Consider the following 26,852-nt stretch of genomic DNA (forward strand, 5'->3'; position numbering starts at 1 on the left):
TAATGTATTTTGTTCATTCCTTCAACAAATATTGGATACTGACCGTGAGTCAAGCATATACAAGGTGCGATAGATACAAGTGCAAGAACAGATATTCTCTTTAAAGGAATTCATACCATGAATATATAATATTATAGAATTAGGAAGTCCAAAGATTAAATGAAAATACACATTTCCCAGAAGAAAAACATGATTTAATAACGTGTTAACATGCAGTTATAATATTTTTCAAAGAAATGACTCTGGAAGTTTTGTAAAATATTTGTTTTATGGCCAGACAATATATGACTGAAAAAATAAATATCTTAGATATTTATCAAATCCAGCAATTTATAATTTTAACTATTGTATCCATCAATGTGATGAACAGTCCAAATTAGTTACCAAATCTTATTCTAAATTAACTTCTTCAAAAATGAAAAATTTTGAACTTCCAAAGGCCATGTGTTTCTTAAATTCTGTCATTTTCTCCACAATAATCAAAATATAAAACCTCAGAATTATTATACTACACAGAGAAACATTTTAATTGCAACAAATTATATTTCTTGGACTTTTCTATAAAAACTGTTCCAGGAATGAATAGGATCTTCTCATTTAGTCATTAGGATGGCTTAGATTTTTTCAGTAAGGTGATCTTTTTGTAGATGTTGTCATGGTTATAGTAGGTAGCACTCATGAACAGGCAACCGACTGTTTGTGGGTCCACCTAGAAGAATCTGTGATATAAATTTAAAATAATTTATTATACAATATTGTATTCAGTTAGGTTTAATATTGAATACAACTGAACATGAATACTCATGAATACGCTTACTAGCAAGGAAATAAAATATGTATAGAATCTGCTTTTTTTTTTTATATGGTAGTTGTTTTTTTGTTTGTTTTGTTTTTTATTGATTGATTGATTGATTGCTATGTTGGGTCTTCGTTTCTGTGCGAGAGCTTTCTCTAGTTGCGGCAAGTGGGGGCCACTCTTCATCGTGGTGCGGGGGCCTCTCACTATTGTGGCCTCTCTTGTTGCGGAGCACAAGCTCCAGACGTGCAGGCTCAGTAGTTGCGGCGCACGGGCCTAGTTGCTCCGCGGCATGTGGGATCTTCCCAGACCAGAGCTCGAACCCGTGTCCCCTGCATTGGCAGGTGGATTCTTAACCACTGCACCACCAGGGAAGCCCCACAAGTTAACATTTTGAATGGATACCAACCCATTTTCTAATAGATCCCATTTTATTGTGACAATATAAACATTATAATAGTTTTTATTTATACATTTCATACATTTAAAAAAAATTAAACCTCTTGTTTAACAGTAACAAGAAAAATCATATTCACTTAGTTCTCTGGCTCACTGAGTCTAGTAGTTTATGATCCTGCTCTGCATGTTTTGTGCATTTTTCCTCTGATTACATTTTTAGTATTAGGCCAAGGAAGCTATTCCATCAAGTTCTGCACATGTTGTTTGATAGATTCTTAAATTATGTATGATTAAAATAGCTTTAAGATTTAAAATGATTAGAAATCGGGAAAATGCCTGCTAACACACTATTTTTGTAAGTCCTTTGTCAGTCCTCCGTAGAGTGGAATTCAGGGCTAAATGAAAATATTACTGAAAATACTTGGATGACTTATTGGAATAGCTACATCTGTATAAAAAAGCTGGATTACTCAGCCATAAAAAGGAACAAAATTGGGTCATTTGCAGAGATGTGGATGGAGCTAGAGACTGTCATACAGAGTGAAGTTAAGTCAGAAAGAGAAAAACAAATATCATATATTAACACATATATGTGGAATCTATAAAAATGGTATAGATGATCTTACTTGCAAAACAGAAATAGAGACACAGATGTAGAGAACAAATGTATGGACACCAAGGGGGGAAAGGGGGGTGGGATGAATTGGGAGATTGGGATTGACATATATACACTATTGATACTATGTATAAAATACATAACTAACAAAAACCTACTGTATAGCTCAGGGAACTCTACTTAGTGCTCCATAGTGACCTAAATGGGAAGGAAATCCAAAAAAGAGGGGATATATATATATATACATATAGCTGATTCACTTTGCTGTACAGTAGAAACTAATACAACATTGTAAAGCAACGATACTCCAATAAAAATTATTTAAAAAACCCACAAAGCTGGGCTTATTATTTCCTTGACAATGGTTTTCTCCAAAAATAATGATGAATTTTAGTTTTAAATTCACTCATCAGGACAAGCACTAAAACCTAAACATCCATTAACCAGTGGTTCCACTGCAACCTTGTTCAGTTCATGAATCCGGATGTAATAAAAGAAATAGCGCCTTTTGCCCTAGGTAAAGAAGGTCTTTGAAAGTAAAACAGTCAAATTCCAAAAAGGGAATAAGCCAGATTTGCCTGCTGGTTCCATTACGAGTATTTATAATTTCTTCTATTATGGCCAATAATAGGAGAATGAGAACAAGTGAAGAGAAATATTAATAATTGGTTAGTTTCAGTGTAACAATTAATACTTTACATTGTAAACATGGTCTTTTATGAAATGTATATGCAAATGATGTGTAGGTATTACAATAAGGCTGACTTCTGGTGAAATCCCAATGAAGGCCACAGGCAGAAGACAGTGATTTTCAAACCCATGTCTCAGATCCAAACATCTAGGGCTCTAACCCCTGTCCACTTTGAACAGACAAGTTCCACTTTTTAAAAATCTGTTTCATATAAAAGGGTTGTGAATAAGATGTCTTTCTTAAACCTCTGAACTAACAAAAGAAAAGTTCTTTACCTGATCTAGTTTTAGTAACTTGGGTAAAATCATCCTCATCCTCATCACAGCTATCACAGTTAAATTGTTGGAGGACTGTTTCTGACTGGCTTTCAGCTTGATTTGCATCTTTCTGCTTATAGAAGCTTCGAAGTGCAACAAGACGGTGATGTATTGCTGCATGCATACTTCCTGTATCTTTGGCACTGGCCTGCAAGAGGAAAATTAAGTTGTTAAGAATATAAGTAACTTAATAATAGCCACACTTTACACATTTGTAACCTTTCACTATTAATAAGGAAGGAATTATATGACATAAATCTAGAATATAAATAATCCTAGAAACTAAAGGGTAAAGAGCCAATTCATCTTGAACCAAATTGAATCCTAGAGCAGATAATTTTATGAGGTCCCAATTTGTGCATTTTAAACTGAGAAAATGAAATTTTGTGATTTACATTTTCTATTTGAATTTGTTTAAGACCATCCTTCCTTCACTGTGTTATACTGTAGAAAATTTTAGGGTTAGGGGGAAAAAGACTTTCATTTCCTTTACATCACTTGCTTAGACATCCCTGCAAGCTGCATAGCTCTGTAGAAAAGCAGAGCTCATTCGAATAGTCTATGATGTTGTACCATAAACACATCAGAAGTCCTTGCTTTCAGTACTTTTCTATTTTTACAGTTGCTATTAATATAAAAAATGATGGTAACAATAACATTGGTATAACATTTGCTGTTATAATATCCTTTTATTTTTTCAATCCTTATAATAAAACTTTAGGTTATTTATTCCATTTATGTTAACAAAAGCACATAGTGCAGGTATTCAGTAAATACTTGTTTCCTCTTCCCGTTACAGATGAGAAAATTATGGCTCAGAAAGGCACAGCTTGTCTGCATTTAAACAGCTAGTTGACAGATTGGCTGGGACTTCGTTTTTGTCGTCAAAGTCAGTGCTCTTTAAGGTAACATGTCAGTGGCTTACATTTTTGTATCTTTTCACAATTTCAAAGAAAATCTGGGAAAATTTTTCTCTTTGCTAATCCTTCAGAGAGCTACCAAATATTTCAAAACCAAGAACTGAGGGTTGAATCAACTACATGCCAACTTTTGGGGAGAAGGGTCTTAAAATATGGTTTTTCTTTTGTATGTTATTAAGTTGCCTTAATTATTTTTAGGGAAAAAAATACACATTAAATAAAATATTTTTGTTTCTCATATTATGTTAGATATTACATAGCAGGTGTTGAGTAAATATTTGTTGACTCTTGACCAATTTAATTTTTATATTAAGTACAAGGGTGTAATTTTTCTTCAGTAGGTTAATTAATAACAAATATTGAAAATATATGTAATTGAAATATAAATACAGTTCTGCTGCCTTGACTTTTTTACATTAAATTTTACATATGCCTTTCACTAGTGTGTATATATATATATATATATATATATATATATATATAATATATATAGCCAAATTCATTCAGATGTTTTCATTCAAGAAATTCAGAACAAGAAGTAAAAGCACAATAATATATATTTTTTTGGACAACAAATTTGCAATGCTTAAAAAAAATTTCCAGGAAGTACCATAAGAAAATGCTGGTGAGAATGAAAATTGGCTCAGTCCTTCTGGAGATAAATGTGTCAAGACAAGTCAAAACCTTTTCCCAAGAGAATTAACATGTATGTACATAGAGAATTCCTTGCAGAATTTATAATAATGAACACAGTAAATTGCCTAAGTATTTAACAAAATGGGATTAATGGAATAAATTATGGTACATAATAGAACAGAATTTATTTTCACCTATAAAAGAATTCTTGAAGAATGAACTGCTATTTACTAACAGAAAACACTCATTTTCATTGATAAGTGAAAAGGTTACATATGTGTATTTCACAATCAAATGTTAGCTATTTAATCTTCTCAATCACTTTATAAAGTATATTATTATTGTCTTCCATTGGCAGATGAGTAAAATCAGGTTTAGGAGGGCTAAATAACTTGCCTGAAAGTCATGCAGTATGTACAGTATGGTACACATGTATATATATACCCACACATACATGTATATACTAAAATATAGTATAAGACCAAAATGTTAATAGTGACCATCTCTGGGAGTGGAATTTTGGGTGATTTTTATTGCATTTTGTTTGCTAATCTCCAAAAATTATCCTACAGTTTAAAAAGTCAGCATGGGCCAGATATTGAGCAGCAGAATCTTGTCATAGTTAAATCGAATCGAATCTAATCATAGTCTCAATCTCAGACAGGCTGCTTTACCCACTCAAAGACAGGGGCATCTGGCCTAGCAGAGTATCCAGTATTATCTCGCTAAATGGTAAACAGAGTTTAGACATCTTGCGCTAAGATTTTAACACTCAACATCACTTATACCTAACAGTGCACTTACTGGTGGTTAATAAAACCTTTGGTTTTTCATCAGTGGGCTCTTGCCAACTTTTTTTTTTTCATTATTATATGGAAGCCAATTTACTGGTATTGTCATCTTCTACCTGAGTCACTTAGATATTCAGTCTTCTCAAGTCTTCTGAGACTCGGCCTATGGGGGAAATCCAGCCTTTTTTCTCGCCTGATTCATGTCAGCTCTGTCTCTTTTGCCTGGATCTTGTATTTGAGGTCAAGCATTCCTGCTGCCAGAACAGCTAAAGCTGTGCTCCCATCCTGTTACCTTGGAGACTGACTCATATCCAGAATTGGAATTTGCTATTGGACTGGTTGTTTTAACTTGCTAGCCCTGTGTTTTTCCATTTCTCACTGGTTCCTTTCCAGTGATTTCAAAGCCTCAATTTCAGCACGCAGTGTAAGCATCAGGGTGTGGATTCTGCTGGCCTCCTAGGAGCCAATCCTGACAGTAGTCTGTCTGGAATTTAGTAAGATTGTTGACACAATTTTAATAGTAAAGAAAAATGTAGGGGTTTGACAGCATATACCAATACAAGTGTCTTGGGACCAGTACCAATTGACTGCTTTAAATTGTTGTTAATCTCTAAATTTCATGCAAAATTTAGGTCTTATATTAGACTGTAAACAACCATAATAAATGGCTGATTTTTTGCCAATGGTATATGTTATTTTAATAAAATGAAAAAAACAAATAAGTGACTGCAGAGATCTATAGATATAGTAGGATAAACCTCTATCACTGAAATTTGTCACTTACCTGAATTAAAAACACTTTGATGTTATAGTCTTCTAAATCAGTAGCTGTTATTCGTAAATTTTTGTGGTTTGCTTTTTGAATCTCCATTTGAGCCCAGAGTTTACTATTGAGAATCAGCCTCAGGCTGCCTTGATTGCGCATAACTAAAATGGGAAGGTGAATTTATCAGACTTTAGAACAGTTGATTCCTTAGCCTTTCAGAGGAATTTGCCATTTTGGAAAGCAAATAAATCTGGTAGTTGTTTTTCAGACTCTGTTTTCACTACTAAATTGTAATTTAATGGACTAGATTATAATTTGGTTTCCAAATTGGGCTTTATTATGTTGGAGGCCTTTTTTTTAGCTTAAATGCTAAAAATGCTATATTTTTTTACTATAATATTAAAAAATGGTTAAATTTTAGAATTCCTTTGAGGACATAATGGTCTGAAGAATATTTACCCAAGAATTGTTTACAGTGGAGAAAACTGAAACAAAAACTTTAAGCATTGAAAAAATGGAATTAGTTAAATAAATGATGGTACAGCTATTGAGGATATTATGAACTCATTAAGAATATTAAAGAAAGATAATTATTAATGTAGAAAGGTGACCATGGTATACTATGCAAAAGAAAAAATCAGGTTACAAAGTAATATAAACACCATTTATCACAAATTTTTCAATGTATTATATACGAAGTCCTTAAGAATATATTTTGTTGACAGAAACTAGCTACTACAGGAAGATAGGCCTATGAGTAATTTAATTTTTTTTCTTCTGGTCGGTCCATATTTTCCATCTTCTGTAATGGACATGTATTACCTGTATAATTAAAAGAAAAGTTGTTTTGTGCATTATTTTGGCAAGTAGTGGAAGGAGTGAAATTAAACCAGAGTAGAAAACAGCTAATACCTGCCTTGGGAATGATAGTCAGGTTATTTAGAAACCTGTTTGCCAGTGCTCCTGCTCTCTTAGTCTGAATTCTATTCCTTACTCACTTCTTGAGCTTGATATCTGAAACTCACCAAATATCCATTTACCAGCTTCTACTTGTGGTCTCCTCCACAAGATTTGACCACCCGATATTGACCAGTAAACCCATCCACCCCTGCCCACATCTCTGCCTGTGCTTACTTTCAGTTTGGACCTGTGAACAATGCCCAGTGTGTCTTTTGGATGCCAGAAACCTCCTCAGGCTTTTGGTTTGGCTGACCAAATTCTGACCAACACTCTGCCTGCAGGATTCAATAACCACACACATTTATTTACTTGGAAATTGACCTTTCATCCCAACCCACACACTGTGTTTAGGATGCCAAGAATAAATTACAGGGCAAATATTCTCTTTTAGAAAAACTATTCCACTTCAAAAATAAATTCATCACATTCCTTTAAATAATAATGAGATTACTATTTAGGTGTGTGCTGGGCTCGGTCATAGGTGCTTTACGTGCATTATCTCACTGAATTCTCACACTCACTAAGTCATGGACTTCTATTATCTCCATGTTAAACTGATGCAGCTGGGGCAGAAGGAGATTAAGTAGTTTGTCCAAGGTCACCTGTTAGTGATGGAGCCAGAACTAGAACCTGTATAGTCTGACATCAGAGCCTACTTTAAATAGGAAGCTCCTATAGTACATTAAAAATAATATTGTTTAATTTATTGACAGCAGTCTAATTTATTGACACATAACACATCTCCAGAAAATGATGTGTACTTATGTTGGAAAAATTTCCCTGAGAAATACTGACTCGCTTTACAAAATGATTCCTTACTTAGTCTTGACTGGAATGTTCCACAATCACTGCTTGCTGTGTCATTCAGTCTCAAAGCTCCTCTGCCCCTTTCAATCCAGGATTGTGTTGTTTTGTTGAATATAAAAAGCTTGCAGTTGATCTAAAGGACAATTTTTTAAAATGTCAAAATATAGAAAATTTTTCAAAGTGATTTCTTTCCTATGCTATAACACTTTTATTTGTCTGATATTTTACCAGAATAACCTTTGTTAATGATTTCTAAACCAGCTTGAAAATTTTACTTAGCTTCTAAAACAATACAGTTTTTGAACAGTTCAAACATTAGAAAGCAAAAAGATGTACAAAGTGAAAAGTGACCCCACCAACACTAGTTCCCCATCTACCAGTTTTCACCACCTACAACAGGTAATCACTGTTGCTAATATTTTGTTTATCCTTCTAGAGATATTTGTATGTATATACATGCCAATATGTATATATTTTTCTCCTATTTTTTCTATAAATGATAGAATACCATAAATACTTTCTGCATCTTTCTTTTTCACTTAACAGTATATCTATATATACCAACTTTTAGATTAAACAATGTTATTTGAATCATGTAATTTATCTGAAAGTTAAGGAATCATGGAATTATTTGTATGCTTTAAAAATTTTAACAAATACAGCATCCGAACTAGCATGTGATACCACAGAGTACCATACTATAATTTAATGCTTACCAGTGGTTCTCAAATACTACTATGTACAAGAATCACCTAGATGACTCGTTAAAAATATAGCATGTCAGGGCCTCACCCCTAGTGATTACTTCAGTGAATCTGGGATTAATCTGATCTGAGAGTCATGCTGTGAGACACACTTGTACAGTAAGTGTATCAGTAGATCAAAGGGGAAGAAAATAGGAATGAAGAGAGTTTGGGGTAAAGCAGATAGAGAAAGGCTAAGGGAAATCTGTGCTTTGTTGAAAATGATTAAGTTGTAGTAATTACATTTTGTATGTCTAGATTGACAGCTATACCACTCAACATTTGAATCCTAGGTGTGATACTATATACTACATCTGTGAAATTCTTGATTCATGTGAAATTCAAAACTTACTTAAACGAACCTTTAGGATAAACAACAAGGTCCTACTGCATACCACAGGGAGCTATATTCAATGTTCTGAGATAAACCACAATGAAAAAGAATCTAAAAAAGAATGTGTATATATGTATAACTGAGTCATTTTGCTGTACAGCAGAAATTAACACAACATTATAAATCAGCTCTACTTCAATTTAAAAAAAGGAACTTTTAAAGGAAAACAAAAAACCTTTTTATTATCTTGCACTGAAATCAATTCATCTTATCTGCATTTTTAACTTTCAGTGTAAATAGAATTTTAAATCATATTATAACAACAAATTATAAAAGCTGACATGAAAAGTGTAAAACATAGGTTGTCTTAAGACAGGGTCCTTGGTTGTCTTCTTTCTCAGGGACTAACGGGCATGGTTGTAAAGACAGCAATCCATTTTCCTGCAAATTACACATACAAATGTAAGAATACAACAAAATATTGGTTTAATCCTTGGAAGCCTGTAACATTTTTATTTAAGCAGCTCAGTCTTTCTGAAAAGTATACTTCTGCCTTTATTTTTCAAGCTGTCTCTGCTAAGGATAGCTTATTCCACACATGGAGGTGCGGCCAGGAAGAGCAATACATGATGCACAGACCTTTAACACACTGTGTTCTGTCTCCTCCCCGGTTATGACATTAATTTTCTCCAGCAAACATTTTGGTGATGGTTTAGAAGAGAAAGCAGCAGCTGATTCAGTTAGGGGTATATTCTTAAGAGAGTCTGTTCCTGAGAGAAAATAGGGGGAAAGAACACATAAAACGCCCCATTTTCCCTACTGTGAAAGTTCTTTCTTGCCCCTGTTAACATGCATGTAGCCTTAGCTTTTTATAACAATGAGTGTTTCCAAAAAATCAAACTGCTTGAGTTGAGGCAGATCTCTTTAACGATCCCCCATATCATTAAGTCAAACAATTATTAAAGCTTATATATCATGTTTATATGCTTTAATCTTCACCAAACATTTTAAAACACTGGGCTATTGTTTTTGTATTTTATAGATATTAAACAAATGACATGGAAAAACAGGAAATACACCAGTTGAATCAGATGTTTTACAAATGAAATAATTCTTACTTGAGTTTGGAGAGTTGATAGGAAATTTTAAAGTGAATTTGAATGGTTTTTCCTTGATGTATGAATCATTTTCAAGTTGAGGCTGAGTGAGTTTTTGAGTACCCTAAGTGGGGGAAAAAGATGTATTACTTAATTTTATCCCCATATATTTGCAGTAAGCCAAGAGATACTTTTGTTCTTCTCACGGTGGCAAACAAACCCCAAAGCTCTGTTTTTGTTTTGGGCTCCTTTTGTGCTGAACAGAGAATTCCTCCCCATTATTAGAAGACCTTGGTTCTGATCTCAGGAAACAATCTAGTTACCACCAGCCTACTTCAGGTGGCATCTAGTTCCAGGGGCAATGGGGAAGCTTTTCGAGACCCAAAAGGAGGTAGCAGCTGTTCCGTGCTACCACCACACTAACCTGATGCCTAGAAGGAGGTGCAACTGTTTCAAGGTATTTCAGTATTCCCAACAATCCACTCTTTCTATCCAGTTCATTTAAAAAATTAAAAAGGTATCCAAAGAACCCACTAGCTGTCTCAGATCATCACTACAGAAGGAATCCTAACTTTTCCTCTAAGACAATTTTTGCCAACAATCACTTTTTAAGGCTGCGTACCTGGGGATTCGCACATGTGTTGTAATCAATGCCTGTGTGAAAAAAGACCAGGGAATTTCCATGCCATTTATAACCTCCTGTACAGCCCCCTGCATAGATCCCTGCAGAACAGGGAGAATTGGACAATACTTCAGAACTTAGGTTTATATCTTTTCCCTTACTAATTCAAGATTCTTTCACATTATTTAACTGGACATCAAGATAATCTGTTAAAATTGGTAGAGATGGGTGTAACTATTTCCATTTTAAGAAAACAGAAACTAAAGCACAGAAAGTTTAATGACTCACTCTAAAAGCACACGGTCAACAAACAAATCAGGAGGGCATCCTGGCCCCCAAATCACACAGCCACAGGATTACAGGATTAACTAGAGGACAAACACAGGTGATCTCTACAGCTCCTGCTATCCTAGCATGTTATCAGCTTAAGGAGACAGGAAGCTCAGGTTCCTTTGTAAGTCAAAGTTGAAGTGCCCATAGGAAATGCACACAGGTACCTACCTCCTCACACCAAATCTATAATTCCCACTGTAGTTCATTTGTATAGGTATCTCTCTCTTTCCCCTTACTGGACTATAAACGTCTCTAGAGGACAGGGTCTTCTTTAGCTTTGCATAACCACTTACCCAGGTGGTTTTCAATCCTGGCTGTATATTCAAATCACCTGACACCTGGCCTCACCCATGGAGATCCACGGAGATCCTGATCTAATTCGTTAGGGGCGATGACCAGGCATAAGAAGTCCTCTGAAGGCTCACCAGATGCTTGTAATATGCCACCAAACTTGAGACCAATGCCAATGCTTTATGTATCATAAGAACACAATCCGTGTCTGTTAAATGAGTTGAATGTTAAAGTTGATCCCATGAGGTTTGTAGAGTATTTTGTTTGTGTCTGTGACATCTTACAGAAGCTGTGACTAATCTAGAATAAATGTGCCTAAATATATTGCCTGGAAGTTGGTCCATTCTGGCTCAGATCCAAAGGTGTGGGTCAACAGCTCTAGGATTGCTGGAGCTGACCTTCGTCTTGGGAGTGGCAGAAGGGTGCCTCAAAGCTGAGAAGCTGTGGTACTTCTCTTGGAATTGGGGTTAAGCCTGAGGCAGGTGTAGAATAAGCTAGATCTTAAAAGTAACTGATTTGTGAAAGCCCTTAAAATCTTGGAATAAACAGGCCTCATGAGTTGGTGATCCTTTTGTTATTCTGAGCCCTTGCACAGGTTTTAAAATCTGTACATCCTCCATGGGATTCTTCACGTAACTGATAGCCCTGAGACAAGCTAGCTTCCTTGTCTTGTCTCAACCAAGATTCTGGTCTGAGTGAAAGTGGAAAGAGTACAAAGATGTGTTGGACCAGATAAAACCATGGGCACATTTGCTGCACAGCTTCCCCTTGGCTGTATAATTCCCCACAGTAGATCACGCTCTGTTTTAGAAACGTGCCCTATGGAGGACAGAGCAGCAACTGCCTCACGTAGGAGGACGCTCAGTATTAATTAAGGATGATGGTAATAATAATCAGGGGGTTCCACTTGGCAAGTACATTCTCCTAGGCAAGTAAAAGGCTATGATTTTCCTCTTACAGCTAGCAAAAAAAGTTATAATAATGCTTTTCAGTGTAAAAGCTTGAAGGGGAAAGTTGTGGTTAATGAGAAAAATTTGGCAAATGATTTTAAATGCATCTTGTTATAAAAAATGCTATTGAAAAACTGTATTAAAATATCACGACCAGTTGAGTACTATTGCAGACAGTTCTGGGATCTCCTTGGGTACCTCTGGTTTAGTGCAAGTCAAAGAAGTATTTAATATTTCTTATCAGTAATAATGTTATAATTATACAATTCCCTTCCTCTGTGGTTCTTGTCTGTTATTTTAACAACTAGAACTTGCTTCCCAGGAGAACCTTTCCAGTTAAAGATAGGAAATGTGCCTTTGAACTCAGGACTTAAAAAGTATGCTCCAATTTAACATTGTCTTAATTAATTTGCCTCCAGAAATTTGAAGTGACAGCTCTCTATATAATAATAGAAACATTTGCCAAAATCTTACCAAAACTCTTTCTACCATGTTTTCTCCAAAAACGAAATCAGAACTGCAGCTTTTAAAAGAATACTTATCTTCATTTGGTTGACATCTAAGGAAAAGAAATAAGCATTTGCTATTTTAAATATAGTAGCAATGAATATAGCCATTTTAAACGTTAGCACATGAAATAATCAGACGATTTAATAGATTTATGTAAAGGATAAAAACATCTGCTAACTTTTGTTTATCTGAAGTTAATGAGAAATGATGGAAAAATTGAGATAGGTACTTCCAGGGATGCTATTCAAAATATTTGACAGCTGTTACAGCACTGGCCAAGACCAGTCCAAACAGGCTGTGTGATCAACAGGGGAGCTGCCCAGCCCTTATCTTTTTGCTTTTCCAGCACTGACTTGTCTCCAGTCTCCAGTCTCCGCTCTCCTCTTCCCCAACTGGCCAATGCTTTTAGCGATCCAAGGTCTCAGGGCAAAAGCAAAGCCAATCTATCTTCTCAGTTATACTTGAGTGTGCAGTGGTTTAATTTGGTTTTTCCCTCCCAGAAACTTTGTTTTAGTGTTTTAAGTGTTTTGCATAATGAGAAACTCAAAGACATGCAGCCCTCTCTTTGTTGGCAGATGGACTCTGGGATCCCTATTGCATCCCCAGTGTGCACAGTAGCTAAGGGCTGAGGTACCTGCGTGGGCCCTAATCACGAGTCCAGAATGTCCACGGCTAGTTGTAATCTTCTCTCAGATCAAACATGCCCTCATCACTGGTGATGCTAGCAAATATTAACTTTCATTTTGCATATTTCTACTGCTTTCTTTGTTGTCTATCCAACCTATGTTAATAAATAATAATGCCAGAAATAACTTAAAAGAGGGGAAAGAAAGAATGCCAAGGAAAGGCTAATCTATTAGCCAATAATTAATGCCTAACTAAATAAAAATTTAGCTGTACCTATTTGAAACATACTTACCCAAGTCAAGAAGACAATAGAGATGATCCAACATCAATATGATAATATTTAAATATTAGAGATGTTTTAAAAAACATTTTAAATTTGTATATTTATAAAATCTCCTTTCAAACAGAAATCTTGACAAGTTATCTGTACAATGTCAGAAAATTTTTTCCCGGAAATGGTTATAATGATAAAAGAAAGCAAGAATGAAAGAACAACACCTGTTTCCCCATCACTAACTTACCCTACTGATGTAGGACCTAAAAAATTCTGGTTGGTAGACAGCTGGACTGAAATTCTGGCACTTGGTAAATTTTCAATTAGCAAATAGGAGTTCTCCTCAGAAATCTGAAAGAAAAAAAAATCCATCAAAAAGTTCATTTAAACTGCCTTACTAGATATATAAATGTGTTGAAAACTTACTTTGTTCAAGTACTACCCTAAACATTTTATATACATTATTTCATATGCTCCTCAGAACAACTCTATACACTTTGTACTTCCATTAAACACATTTTACAGGTAAGTAAACTGACCTAACAAGCTTAAATAATGGGGGCAGGCCTGGGCAACAAGGAAAGGGGACTGACATTCGAGCCTGGGTCTGCCTGACACCAGAGACTGAGCACGAACATTCACCACCTCCTTTTGTTACTTTTACCTCTTTAGCCAAGTGGAGTTAATTCTCATTTCTAGATTAGTAAATATCTCTCAGGACTATTTAATCCCTGGAAACACCCTAAGAGCTTCACCATCATGGCCACCCAGGGTGAGAGAAAACTCCATCTCTTCCTCTAGAAACTTCCGACTGGTAACTAAATCAGTTAGTTACTCCATCTGATGTGTATATACATATGCACCTTACCTGCATTAATGTATAAATGAAGGAGTGAGCAGTTTTAGAACTGGAAGGAACCCTATCAGTTATCTAATCTAGTGTCCTCAGTGTTTTGTGGACACATCCCTTCCTCCACCAGGGATTTTCAGAGATGTTGCAGGGACTTCCTATCTTTAAGGTAAATGGGGTCTGTTTCTACTTTAATTTTATATCAATCAATAAAAATAATTTTGAGTATTTTTCCCTTTGTAACAGAATTTGAGAGCTGAGAAATATGTGTCAAGAGAGTATGTGCCGTTGGTTAGCAAAGATCAAAGTACATGCTTATGACTCAGTCACTCAGATGATTTATCTCAGCCAAAATGGTAGTTTTTAACTCTATGTTGGTTGAGATAGTTGTTATTAGGCATATATTATTTGAATTATATTCAATAAGTGACCAAAATTAATGACAGGATGAATGAAAATTGCTCTAATTTTGATATACAAGTTAATAAAGATCATAAAAATAAGTGTTCTATAAAATTCACCTATAGATAATTCTTACTAGATCTATAAATTATATCATTTTGTCAGAATTCTGACATAGCATCTTATTTTTTAAATTTTTTAATTTAATTTTATTTTTTTATACAGCAGGTTCTTATTAATTATCCATTTGACATAGCATCTTATATATAGTTTGATCTTTAGATCTTCAAAAATCATCATTCAATGGAGAAAATTCAATGATGGGCATATCCAATTAGGCTTTTCACTTATTAGGAATAAGTTCTATTTATGCCCTTAATAAGTTATTCAAGATGAAATGCTTATAAACAATAGCCTGAAAATTTATCTTATGCTTTATTTTTATTTTGTTACAAATTTTATTTTAAATACATGCAATGCAGGATTTCAAAAAATCATGGCAAAAATAAATATTGATCAACTTTTGATATAATGTGCAATAAAAATTTTAATCTATAATTTATAGAACATGCCATTCCAAAATCAAAAGCAATGTAATAACATTTTAGAAATTAGTCAACAAATCATACTTTTTCTTACATACTTTAAAACAAATTAAACAACATGCATCACTCCTTAAATAGGTAAAGAATTTATGTAATATGGTGATGACTATATTTAAGTGAAAATGTTTAATAAAATACTGATTTGAAATTTAAAATATGTTATACCTAAAAGTCACATCATATATCATGCATAAATGATGAAATGATTTTTAAAGTTCATAATGGGTCTTATGAAATCATGTCTTAACAAAGAAAAAGATTTGGAAATATAAAAATGATGGCAAATGCTGACCAAGTTCAACTCCCTCACTTCACTGATAAAAAAGAGAAGGTTGGGTGCTTTGTCTAAGAATGCAGACACAGTTAGATAGCAGTAAAGGTAGGATTAGTACCAATCGGATTATTTTCACTGAATTGATTAAATGATTGGTATTTTAACACTTCCATGTGTCACGGTCCTCATGTTCAGTCTGGGAAAAAAAACAAAACCAGGTGATCAACCCTCAATAGTTTAGCTGGAAACAAATGACTGATGGAATAACTCTCAAATTCCACCCTGTTGATCCTGTGTTCCCTTCCTCTCAAGTGTCTGCTTCTGGAAGACACAGATAGAACTATAGCAACAGAATATCCCCAAGCCCATATCTGCATGGCCTGAGTAAAATTAATATCTCCCTAGAAAGGCCCACAGCAAGTGATTCAGTTGGAAGAGAGAATTTGTTTCTGTCTCCAGAGGCTTCCCAAGCCCTCCCAATTACACTGTGGAGGTAGTTCGTTACTCCTGTTTCCGTGAAGATGGGTCTGGAATGGAAGCCACGCTAGCATGTCCACCAGTTGAAGATACAAAAAAAATCCCTTTCCTTTTTTTGACGTCTGACTCCTGGCCCCTGCCACCGCATTGCTCCCCTATTCTCACATGGGATCAATGCACCAGAACAAGACCCCAAGGGTCCCCACTGCACAGGACTCAGCTTTACAGCTTAGGAGATACCACAAGACTTGTTCCCAGGAGCAACCCTCCAGTTTAAGAGGACAAGTTTAATAAGGTTACTGAGGGCTTTTGGCTATCTTGTCCAGCTGTTTTTCCAGCCCGGTAGCTGCTTCAGCAACAGAACAAAGGCAGCCCCTAATTCTGGATATGGGGGCCCCCAACAATCTACCAAAAGAAGGATGGGGAACTGAGGTCAGTCCTACCATAGGAGGTTTTCTTACCTTATTTTTGTTTTTTTCTCTACTCTTGCAGGATTCCAACACATCGTGTCCAAATGATTTTCTTACTTTTATACACTTTTGAGCTTGAGGTGGCTGCAAGATAGCAGGTCTTAGAACATGTTCAGAATGTTTCACAGGACCTTAAAAGAACAGAATTAAAGGGTCAATATATCTTTAGTGAAATACTTTTCCTCTCTATTTTTTTACTAATTTAATGCTAATTTTCTAAAGTCATGATTAAATGAGGGGTTAATGTTAACTAATCAAAGTCAAAATAGCCAGTGAGCTGCCTAGTACTTTCTTCCTGCCTACCTTTTACACAGTAACTATTCATTTTGATCATGGGACTTAGCTTACCAAATGCTTTCCTTCATGTTTTGTCACTCAACCACCATACCACCATACACACACACAGAGATTAAGATATGGATGGTAAAACAAAATTTCTGAGGTTCTTGTAATAAAGAGAAGCTACATACCTTGTTCTGCACTGTTCATATCAACATTCCTTTGCACAAAAGTTGATGTCATAAAAACATTGTTTTCCTTCACTGTAAAAAACATGTTTACAAAAATTTTTAAACCTATTGTCAGTTTCTACTGTTTTAACGGTCTTGCACTGAACTCACCAGTAGATGTCGCTGTTGGCACTAACAGAGTAGTAGGCAGCGCTCATGAGAGCACTGATTCTGCTAAAAACGTGTGATGGCAAGATGAGTTTCGCTACAATCTTTTTACTCTCAGAAAAATAAGTGAAAATTAGGTCACAAGTGAAATAGACAGTTTTCTTTAGAATCATGAAATTGAGTACTGAGAGAAATGGTACAGATTATAAAATCTGAATTGGTAGTGAACCATCTGTGTGCATTAATATATATTTCTCATAGAATGTTATAAAACTGTTAGCAAATTCTGCCCCTTCCCCACTCTTTAATGATACCCGGAGACAGAAGTAAAGATGACCATTATTCTAGGCCATTTTTCTATGAAGTGAATTGATGGGATAAGACTGTGGTCTTGGCTGCAAGAATAGAATTATAGGCATACCAAAGAGATATTGCTGATTGGGATCCAGACCACTGCAATAAAATGAGTATCACAATAAAGTGAGTCACACAAATTCTTTGGTTTCCCAGTGCATATAAAAGTTACGTTTACACTATACTGTAGTCTGTTAAATGTGCAATAGCAATATATGTATCTTAATTTAAAAATACTTTATTGCTAAAAAAATGCTAACCATCATGTGAGCCTTCAGAGAGTCATAATCTTTTGGCTGGTGGAGGGTCTTGCCTCAGTGTCGATGGCTGCTGACTGATCAGGCTGGTGGTTGCTGAAGGCTGGGGTGACCGTGGCAATGTCTTAACATAAGACAACAATGAAGTTTGCACCATCAGTTGACTTTTCCTTTCACGAATGCTTTCTCTGTAGCATGCAATGCTGTTTGATAACATTTTACTCACAGAACTTCTTTCAACATTGGAGTCAGTCCCCTCAAACCCCCAACTAAGTTTATTCTAAATCCTTTGTTGTCATTTCAACAATCTTTGTAGCATCTTCACCCGGACTAGATGAGCAGGGAACCACTTTCTTTGCTCCTCCGTGAGAAGCAACTCCTCATCTGTTCAAGTTTTATCATCAGATTGCAGCAATTCAGCCACATCTTCAGGCTCCACGTCTAATTCTAGTTCTCTTGCTATTTCCACCACATCTGAACTTATTTCCTCCACTGAAGTCTGGAACCCCTCAAAGTCATCCATGAGGGTTGGAATCAACTTCTTCCAAACTCCTGTGAATGTTGGTATTTTGACCTCTTCCCATGAATTACAAATGTTCTTAATGGCAGCTAGAATGGTGAATCCTTTCCAGAAGGTTTTCAAATGCCTTTGTCCAGATCCATCAGAGGAATCACTATCTATGGCAGCTATAGCCTTACAAAATGTACTTCTTAAATAATAAGACTTAAATGTCAAAATGACTCCTTGATCCATGGGGTGAAAAGTGGATGTTGTGTTAGCAGGCATGAATGACATTAATCTTGTTTTACATCTCCGTCAGAGCTCTTGAGTGACCAGATATATTGTCACTGAACAGTAATATTTTGAAAGGAATCTTTTTCTGAGCAGTAGGTCACAACAGTGGGCTTAAAATATTCAGCAAACCATGTTGTAAACAGGTGTGCCATCATCCAGGCTTTGTTGTTCCATTTATAGAACACAGGCAGAGTAGATTTATCATAATTCTTAAGGGCCCTAAATTTTCAGAATGCTAAATAAGCACTGGCTTCTATTTAAAGTCTCCAGCTGCATTAGCCCCTAACAAGAGAGTCAGCCTGTCCTTTGAAACTTTGAGGCCAGGCATTGACTTCTCCTCTCTAGCTATGAAAAGTCCTAGATGGCATCTTCTTCCACTATAAGGCTGTTTCGTCTACACTGAAAATCTGTTGTTTAGTGTAGCCACCTTCATTAATGATATGAGCTAGATCTTCTGGATAACTTGCTGCAGCTTCTACATCAGCACTTGCTGCTTCACCTTGCACATTTATGTTATGGAGATGGCTTCTTTCCTTCAACCTCATGAACCAACATCTGCTAGCTTCAGACTTTTCTTTTGCAGCTTCCTCAACTCTCTCAGCCTTTACAGAACTGAAAAGAGTCAGGGCCTTGTTCTTGATTAAGCTTTGGCTTGAAGGAATATTGTGGCTGGTTTGATCGTCTCTCCAGACCACTAGAACTTTCTCCATATCAGTAATAAGTCTGTTTCACTTTCTTATCATTCATATGTTCACTGGAGTAGCACTTTCAATTTCCTTCAGGAACTTTTCCTTCACAGTCACATATTTGCTAACCATTTGGTGCAAGAGGCCTAGTTTTTGGCCTATCTTGGCTTTAGACATGCCTTTCTCACTAAACTTAATCACTTCTAACTTTTGATTTAAAGTGAGAGACATGTGACTCTTCCTTTCACTCAAACACTTAGAGGCCACTATAAGGTTATTAACTGGCCTAATTTCAATATTGCTGTATCTCAGGGAATAGGGAGGCCTGAGAATAGGGAGAGGGATGGGGGAGCAGGCTGGTTGGTGGAGCAGTCAACATACACATTTATTAAGTTGGCCATCATAACTTATATGGTCATGGTTTAAGTGCCCCCCCAAAATTACTATTACAATAGTAACACCTAAGATCACTGATCACAGATCACCATAACAGGTATAATAATAATGAAAATGTTTGAAATATTGTGAGAATTACCAAAATATGACACAGAGACACAAGGCAAGCAAATGCTGTTGGAAAAGTGGCACCCATAGACTTCCTTGAGGTATGGTTGCCACAAACTTTCAATTTGTAAAAAATGCAATACCTGTGAAGCTCAATAAAACGAGGTATGTCTGTACTACACATCTCAAAGAGATCACCTCTTGGTTGCAAATTGCAGAAATAGCAACCTTTGAGCGTTGGATTAAAGGAGATGAGAAAAGAATAAGGATTGCTTCTTCGAGGTATTATAAATGTTGGGGTAGAATAGCTTCTCTAATTCAAAGTTCAATTACATGGTTTTTATGATCTTTATTATTGAAAGGTAACACTGAATGGGCCATTTGAAATTATACTATTTGTCTCCATTCCAACAGCGCCAAGATTCTGCATAACATAAAATGGGATGTGCTTGGTAATATCAGTGGGTTTTTTATTCATTCTTTTTGTATGTGTGTCTGATTTTTAGAAAATGAATTGAAGCAGTTATCCAGATAATTTAAAGCCATCCCTTTACTTTACGCACAAATGCAATAAAACAAATCCTCTGGGATAAGACCCCTATTCCTCTTAATGTCTGTAACTTGTCAGGCAGATATAGATGGGGCTTATTGAACTAGAACCTATCTTTTCTGTATGTGAAAGGTGTCTGACCATATTGTTGCTCAGTCATGCTTGGAATTGTTAATAAGAATATAAATTCATTAGTTTGAAAACTCTGTGGTTCCTGGGTAGAATCCACTAAAAGGAAGTGAATAGCTTGTATTTTCTGTTTCTTGTGGTAAGCTTAACTCGGAAAAGGCAGTTGGTTGTTCAGTAGATACAAAAATATACAAGAATACAAATCATAATCTTGATGTAGAGCATGTTTCAACCATTTCAAATAGTTTATTATGATAAAATAGTTTTACTTAGCAAAGTATTACAAATTTCAAATAAAAAGATGTAATGCTTTAATTAGTGAAAAATTCAAAAGGAATCATATTCTAAACTTTAGAATATAAATTTAAAGCATAAACTTTGAGAATCTACACATAGTTATATATTTTGAGTACTACATATATTATAAACTGTACAGATGGACAATAATAAGGAAAATAAAGCAAGTTACTACATTTTATAGGGCTACCTTACATAAAATAATGCTATCATAAACATGAAATCCTAAAAAACGTAATCAAGCTTAAACTTTCTACCAGAAATAAACAGATAGACTGTCTAGACTTGTGGGGCTGGAATTCAGAAGGTATTCTTCCATGCATACTTTGCTAAGGCCCCTATTTTATTTGCCACTAAAATGTCAGAGTTTTATAGTAGCCGAAAAAGAAAGCTCATCATGAATAAGAATGAATTTTGAAAAGTCAGAGTGTCAGGCTTGAGGTTCTAAGAAGTTCTTTATTACCTGGCCCAGAAGGGGGGAAGGTCGGGAGATCCGTGAAGGATGATGATCTTAGTCGCTTCTGGGACAAGGTTGATGCTAAAAGCAGATTGCAAACTGGAGTCAATAAGGAAGTGGGTTTTGTTTTTCTTTTGATTTGGATTTTTGCTGTTTTGGAAAATTTTCTTTATCACCAGATTAGAAAAATCTTTGTATTTTTATCAATTAAAAATAAAGAGTGCCTCTGGTGAGAATTATATCAATTCAGTAAATATTTACATGTTCATTGTGTGTAAGACACTCTATCAGGCATGAAGATGACCTCAAGGAACTCTCAGTGGAGGAGACAGACATATACATAAATAGCTGTATGATGCAGCAGAGGGCAGTGTGATCTATCATAAAAGGAGTCACCAGAGTGCTTTGAGTGTAGGAGAGAGGCAAACTAAGTTAATGGTTTATTCAAAACACAACATGTGATAAAGTTCTTAGAATAAAGTGTTTTTTTAAAAGCAGACATCTGTTTATTTAAGTAGATGTTTACTTAGGAGGAAATAGCAGTTTCCCCTAATTGTAAAGCTAATACATGCTTAATGCAGAAACTTTGTGAACACAGCAAAATACAAAGTTCGGAGTGGGGGCGTGGAGCGGGGGGGGGGGGGGTGGGGGTGGGGGTGGGGGGGGTGGGGCGGTGGGGTGGACAGGGGAACCAAATCACTTGTAATCCCATTACCTAAGATAACCATTGCCAACACTGTGGTTTATATCCTTTCAGTCTTTTTTCCAATGTTGATTAATTGAATTTTTAAATAATAACTCACTGTGCAATTCATTTATAGACTGCTATTTTCATACAACAATATATTATAAACACTATCAATGGGTAGATTTTTAAACATTACCTGTTTGAAAAGTCCCTTAGTAGTATCACACTCAGAGTAAACATAACAGTGAACACTCAACAGTCAAGGCTATACCTACCTCCTTGGGACTGAGAATCTGTAGTATGCAAAGTAAAAGATGAAGACCGGACACGCTTTCTTGAAGAATCATTACATTCTGTAAGAAATTCAATGTGAAGGGTAAAACTGATTGCAATAACAAATTAGCCTCAATCCATGATATGAGAGGAGAAACAGAATTTCCTTTTCTCTAGATATATCATCATTTGACAATGTGTTAATTCCTGAAGCACAGTGTTAGATATTGGGGTTAATAACTTGGTGATTATAAACCGATAGGCATATCATCCTACTATGAAACAATTAGAAACAAGTGGCTTTGGCAAGAAGTTGCGTACAAATTCTGAGATTGCATAGAGAATGCTTTTGGAAGGTTGAAGTACAGGCAGTGGAGAATCATGGGATTTTAGCGTTGTTAACATCAGTGTTCTCAAAGACCTACATGTCATCTTTCAAAACAGGAGCCAGTCTACTTGCATGTTTAAAAACAAGAAAAACCATTCGATTTTACATTGTCTGTGCCACATGCCAAAATGCTTGTGCCTCCTTATTTCTTTGCATAAAGATTGCTTTTGAAATACAGGATACAAATCATTACCATGTTCTGCTGCTTCATACAGGGTGTCTTCTGCAGGTCTCTGGAAGGAAACAAAGCTACTGGTGAGAGCTGAGTGTCTGCTGTTTTCAAATCAGACTTTCACCCTGTCACTTCATAAGAGAATTCTCCGAAGCCAGGTCTATTCAGCTAGGCTAGGAAAAGCTGCTCACCTTCACTCACTAGGAGTTGAGTTTTTCTTTAGTTAGTTTTGTGGGTAGTAGGGTAAATTACCTCCATAAGTAAGAATGAATAACAAGAAAATACTAGTTAAGCTAAAGTGAGAATGCTACTAATGCTATCGTTTGTCTTTCAAAGCAAGTGATTTTAGTATGATGCTCAAAAAGCAAATAGAGTCCTTAAGATTTCTTTTGAATCATATATTGCAGTTTAGAACTTATTTTATATCCAGTTTTAAGCTAGGTCAGTGGTGGGAAACGCATGATGAACCTTAGCCCTCCTAATCTCTTTCAGCCCCTCCCCTTTCCCAGTCACTCCAAAAAGAAAAAACCAGATAATTTGGTAAAAATGGCATGTTATCCATAGTTTCAAGATAAGGCCTCTGGCTTCCCATTTCAGCCAAATTGCTGTCATTAAATCCCTACGATGTAAATATTCTGGAGTTACTACTCCTCTAAGTGAAGAACAGAGGATAAATTTATGCAGCAGTGATATCATTTAGTATAGCTAGCTTCTCGAAATACAATCTTGTCAAAGTAAAAATCAAAGAGGGACTTCACCGGTGGTGCAGTGCTTAAGAATCCGCCTGCCAATGCAGGGGACACGGGTTCAATCCCTGCTCCGGGAGGATCCCACATGCTGCAGAGCAACTAAGCCTGTGTGCCATAACTACTGAGCCTGCGCTCTAGAGCCTGTGAGCCACAACTACTGAGCCAACGCGCCGCAACTACTGAAGCCCACGTGCCTAGAGCCGGTGCTCCTCAACAAGAGAAGCCACTGCAATGAGAAGCCCGCGCACCGCAACGAAGAGTAGGCCCCGCTCACCGCAACTAGAGAAAGCCGGCACACAGCAAAGACCCAACGCAGCCAAAATAAATAAATACCTTAAAAAAAAAAATCAGACAAAGAAAAGTAACTTGATCTTACCTTAAAAGTTTGTTTTCTCTTTTCAAAAACAAATATTGGTTGAGCAATGACAGATTTTTCTGTAAAAGTAAAAGAACATGCAAGAAATCAAACAACACTCTGACATTTCTAACACCAACTACAAATATTTGAAGATTTTTTGGTTTTGTATTTTTCCCTGCCTTTGGGTAAAATCCAAACTGTTTTACATGAATGCTGTAAATCGCATATTTACAAATGATTTTAACAATTAATTAGAGAAATAAATATTTGGGGAAAGTGATAGTAATATGTTTCCATAAATAGAGAGATCATCCCATTAAAAGAACAACCTTTAAGTGTTTAAGGAAAACAAAGTACAATTACCTGCATTTGGAAACTCATCGTGACATAGTGATTAACAGCCTTACTTTTAGAATAAAACATTTCAAAGGATGAAAAATCTCATCTGAGAATAATACTTCTACTTGGTTTGGATCTCAAAATATAAATGGTACAGATGTACTTAAATGATCCAGGAATCATTCATATTTCCTTGACTGGTCATATACTAAGTCATGTTTTCAATATTTAGACTAAGAATCAGTCTCAAACAGTATTGCAAAGTAGGTAGTTTGTCTTCAGCCCTGCCAACCTTATTAATCTTTTATATTTTCCTATCTTAGGTAAGGATAGAAAGGAACTCATTCACTCTAGGGTATAAGTGAGTGATAACAGCATTAAATGTCAGCACTCTAGAATTCTTAGGGAAGATTATATGGTTGTTAAAAGCTTAGAGGGGCTCTGGAGTTAGGGAGGCATGTGCTCAAATATAAATTCCACCGCGAATTGGCAATATACTTTTGGAAACAATATGTCTGTACCTTAAGTTTCTTCATCCGAAAAAAAAAATGAAGACTATAACAGTACTTACTTTACAGAATTTATGTGAAAATTATATGGGTTTTTAGATATAATTACTTAGATTTTAACAAGACCAAAAAAAAGCCTGAAAGGATATTAAATATGTGGCGTGACACCAATCCCTATTCCAAAACTCATAGCTGACATTGCTAATCTATGACAGCACTTTCTTGATGAGCCCCAATATTACCTCAGAACTTTTATCATTATAGTCTTCTAGCAGCCATTACCGATGTAACATGCCGGCATAGAAGCTGAGGTAATTTGCCATCACTGGCTGAATAAATAAAAGTCTAGCTGAAGAATTTCAAGGAACTACCAGATAATTACATCTTTTATATGCCAGGAAGGGGTTTTCCAGTTACCCACAATCTTATCCCATAATAGCGTGTCAAAACTCTGCCAGACCACCCTTTGCCAAGCTCCGGGGACCCTGTGAACTTGGGTACCTTCTTTCAGTCCAGCAAGATAAGCTTCATTTTTTTATGCAAGTGCTTACTGTGCTGTCTGCCCTTGGAGCCAAGTGAACCACAGCAGAAAATGCTCAACAACATATTGGCATTGCCTTCCATATTAAACTGTAGCTCAATTCTTTGTTCTTTCTTAGAACAAGCTCCTTTTTCAGCAATTACATTAGATTTAAGAAATGAGATCTCTAATGACTTTGAAAGGACATAGTCTTTGTGAATGTGCAGTGGAATACTTATGAAGTGGAATAATAAATGGGCCTCTTCTAAATTGGACTTAGGATAGTTGTCCTTAAAATAGTATGACTTGACCTAGCCGTAGACAAATAGCATGTTGACTTTTCCTCTATCAAAACATGGAGCTAAAAACGGGCAAAGGTGATCTTCAATGGCAGCATTAAGTAGGAAATCATAAAGGGTTACTTGTAGCTGGGAGGGCATGTGGTAAAGTAGGAAGGCCATTTTTTTTCATCAGTTCAACAGATATTTATTGAGTATCTTTTTGTGCCAGCCGCTGTGCTAGGATCTAGGTAAACGTTGTCTGATTGAAGGTATACTAGCCTCGGTGCAGCCACCTCCTCTCCCTGACACCGCCCAGCTCATTAGCTGGAAAACAGGTAACCTCCTTACCTCCTCTTCCATCTAGATTCTCTCTCCCTTTCTCAAACCAGTCCTTTGGCTCCAAAGACAAAGTCAAAAGTAAACATTTATCAAGCCATTGGGTTCATAGCAGTTTTCTAACCTGACCCAGTAGGAAAACTTGAAAATAAGATCATGGTCCTTGGGGCTTCCCTGGTGGCGCAGTGGTTGAGAATCTGCCTGCCAATGCAGAGGACACAGGTTCGAGCCCTGGTCTGGGAAGATCCCACATGCCGCGGAGCAACTGGGCTCGTGAGCCACAACTACTGAGCCTGCACGTTTGGAGCTTGTGCTCCGCAACAAGAGAGGCCGCGACAGTGAGAGGCCCTTGCACCGCGATGAAGAGTGGCCCCTGCTCACGGCAACTAGAGAAAGCCCTCGCACAGAAACGGAGACCCAACACAGCCAAAAATAAATAAATTAATTAATTAAAAAAAAAAAAGATCACGGTCCTTAAAATGATACATTTTAAAATTTATCCTTTCTTCTTTCTAATATATTTGTTGATCAATCCACTTATTCAACAAATATGTATTGAGGGGTGACTGTATACAAGTCACTTTGCAAGGTAAGAGAGAGAGGACAGTGGTATAAGATGAGGCTGAAGATGAAGTTGGATTATCTAAGATAATCTTCCCATCTCAAAATCCTTAACTTAATCACATCTACTGGGTTTCTTTTGCCACATAAGGTACATATTTACAGGTTCTGAGCATTAGGATACAGACATCTTTAGGGAGCTGTTATACTGCCTACCACGCATACAAAATATTGAGGTTCTGTCTGAGCACTCTCTACGCAGTTCACAGAATGCTGGCAGCAAGGTTTATTTCCTCCAGGCAGGAAATTATAAGATTTTTCTCTGGAGAGTCTGACCAACCCGAAAGAAAAGAACAAAAGATATTGACAAACAAATTTTTCAGTGAATGGTCAAACCAGATGATGAGTCCCCAGTGCAAGTGCACATAGCTGCCAATGAGCTTTTTAGTGAGTGCCCCTTTCTTAAATATAAG

At 36.1% G+C, this 26,852-nt stretch overlaps 1 protein-coding gene across 2 annotated transcripts in view; it reads right to left on the reverse strand.

Annotated features, from left to right (window-relative positions):
* Nucleotides 1-26,852, reverse strand: part of RANBP3L (RAN binding protein 3 like) — a 46,600-nt gene continuing 19,748 nt past the window's right edge. Inside the window, exons 2-15 of one of the 2 annotated variants that reach the window (XM_068535239.1) lie at nt 23,852-23,910; nt 22,748-22,787; nt 22,169-22,246; nt 21,212-21,286; nt 17,029-17,100; nt 16,550-16,689; nt 13,728-13,831; nt 12,544-12,628; nt 9,895-9,997; nt 9,416-9,546; nt 7,712-7,832; nt 5,951-6,093; nt 2,778-2,967; nt 1-719 (exon numbers count right to left, since the gene is read on the reverse strand). In XM_068535239.1, coding sequence (XP_068391340.1) covers nt 676-719; nt 2,778-2,967; nt 5,951-6,093; nt 7,712-7,832; nt 9,416-9,546; nt 9,895-9,997; nt 12,544-12,628; nt 13,728-13,831; nt 16,550-16,689; nt 17,029-17,100; nt 21,212-21,286; nt 22,169-22,246; nt 22,748-22,787; nt 23,852-23,910 — 1,385 coding nt within the window. In that variant the 3' untranslated portion in view covers nt 1-675. The remainder of the gene's footprint in view (nt 720-2,777; nt 2,968-5,950; nt 6,094-7,711; nt 7,833-9,415; nt 9,547-9,894; nt 9,998-12,543; nt 12,629-13,727; nt 13,832-16,549; nt 16,690-17,028; nt 17,101-21,211; nt 21,287-22,168; nt 22,247-22,747; nt 22,788-23,851; nt 23,911-26,852) is intronic. The other variant, XM_068535240.1, reaches the window with a different exon arrangement.

The sequence above is a fragment of the Eschrichtius robustus genome, chromosome 2 (genome assembly GCF_028021215.1).
Source record: "Eschrichtius robustus isolate mEscRob2 chromosome 2, mEscRob2.pri, whole genome shotgun sequence".
NCBI lineage: Eukaryota > Metazoa > Chordata > Mammalia > Artiodactyla > Eschrichtiidae > Eschrichtius > Eschrichtius robustus.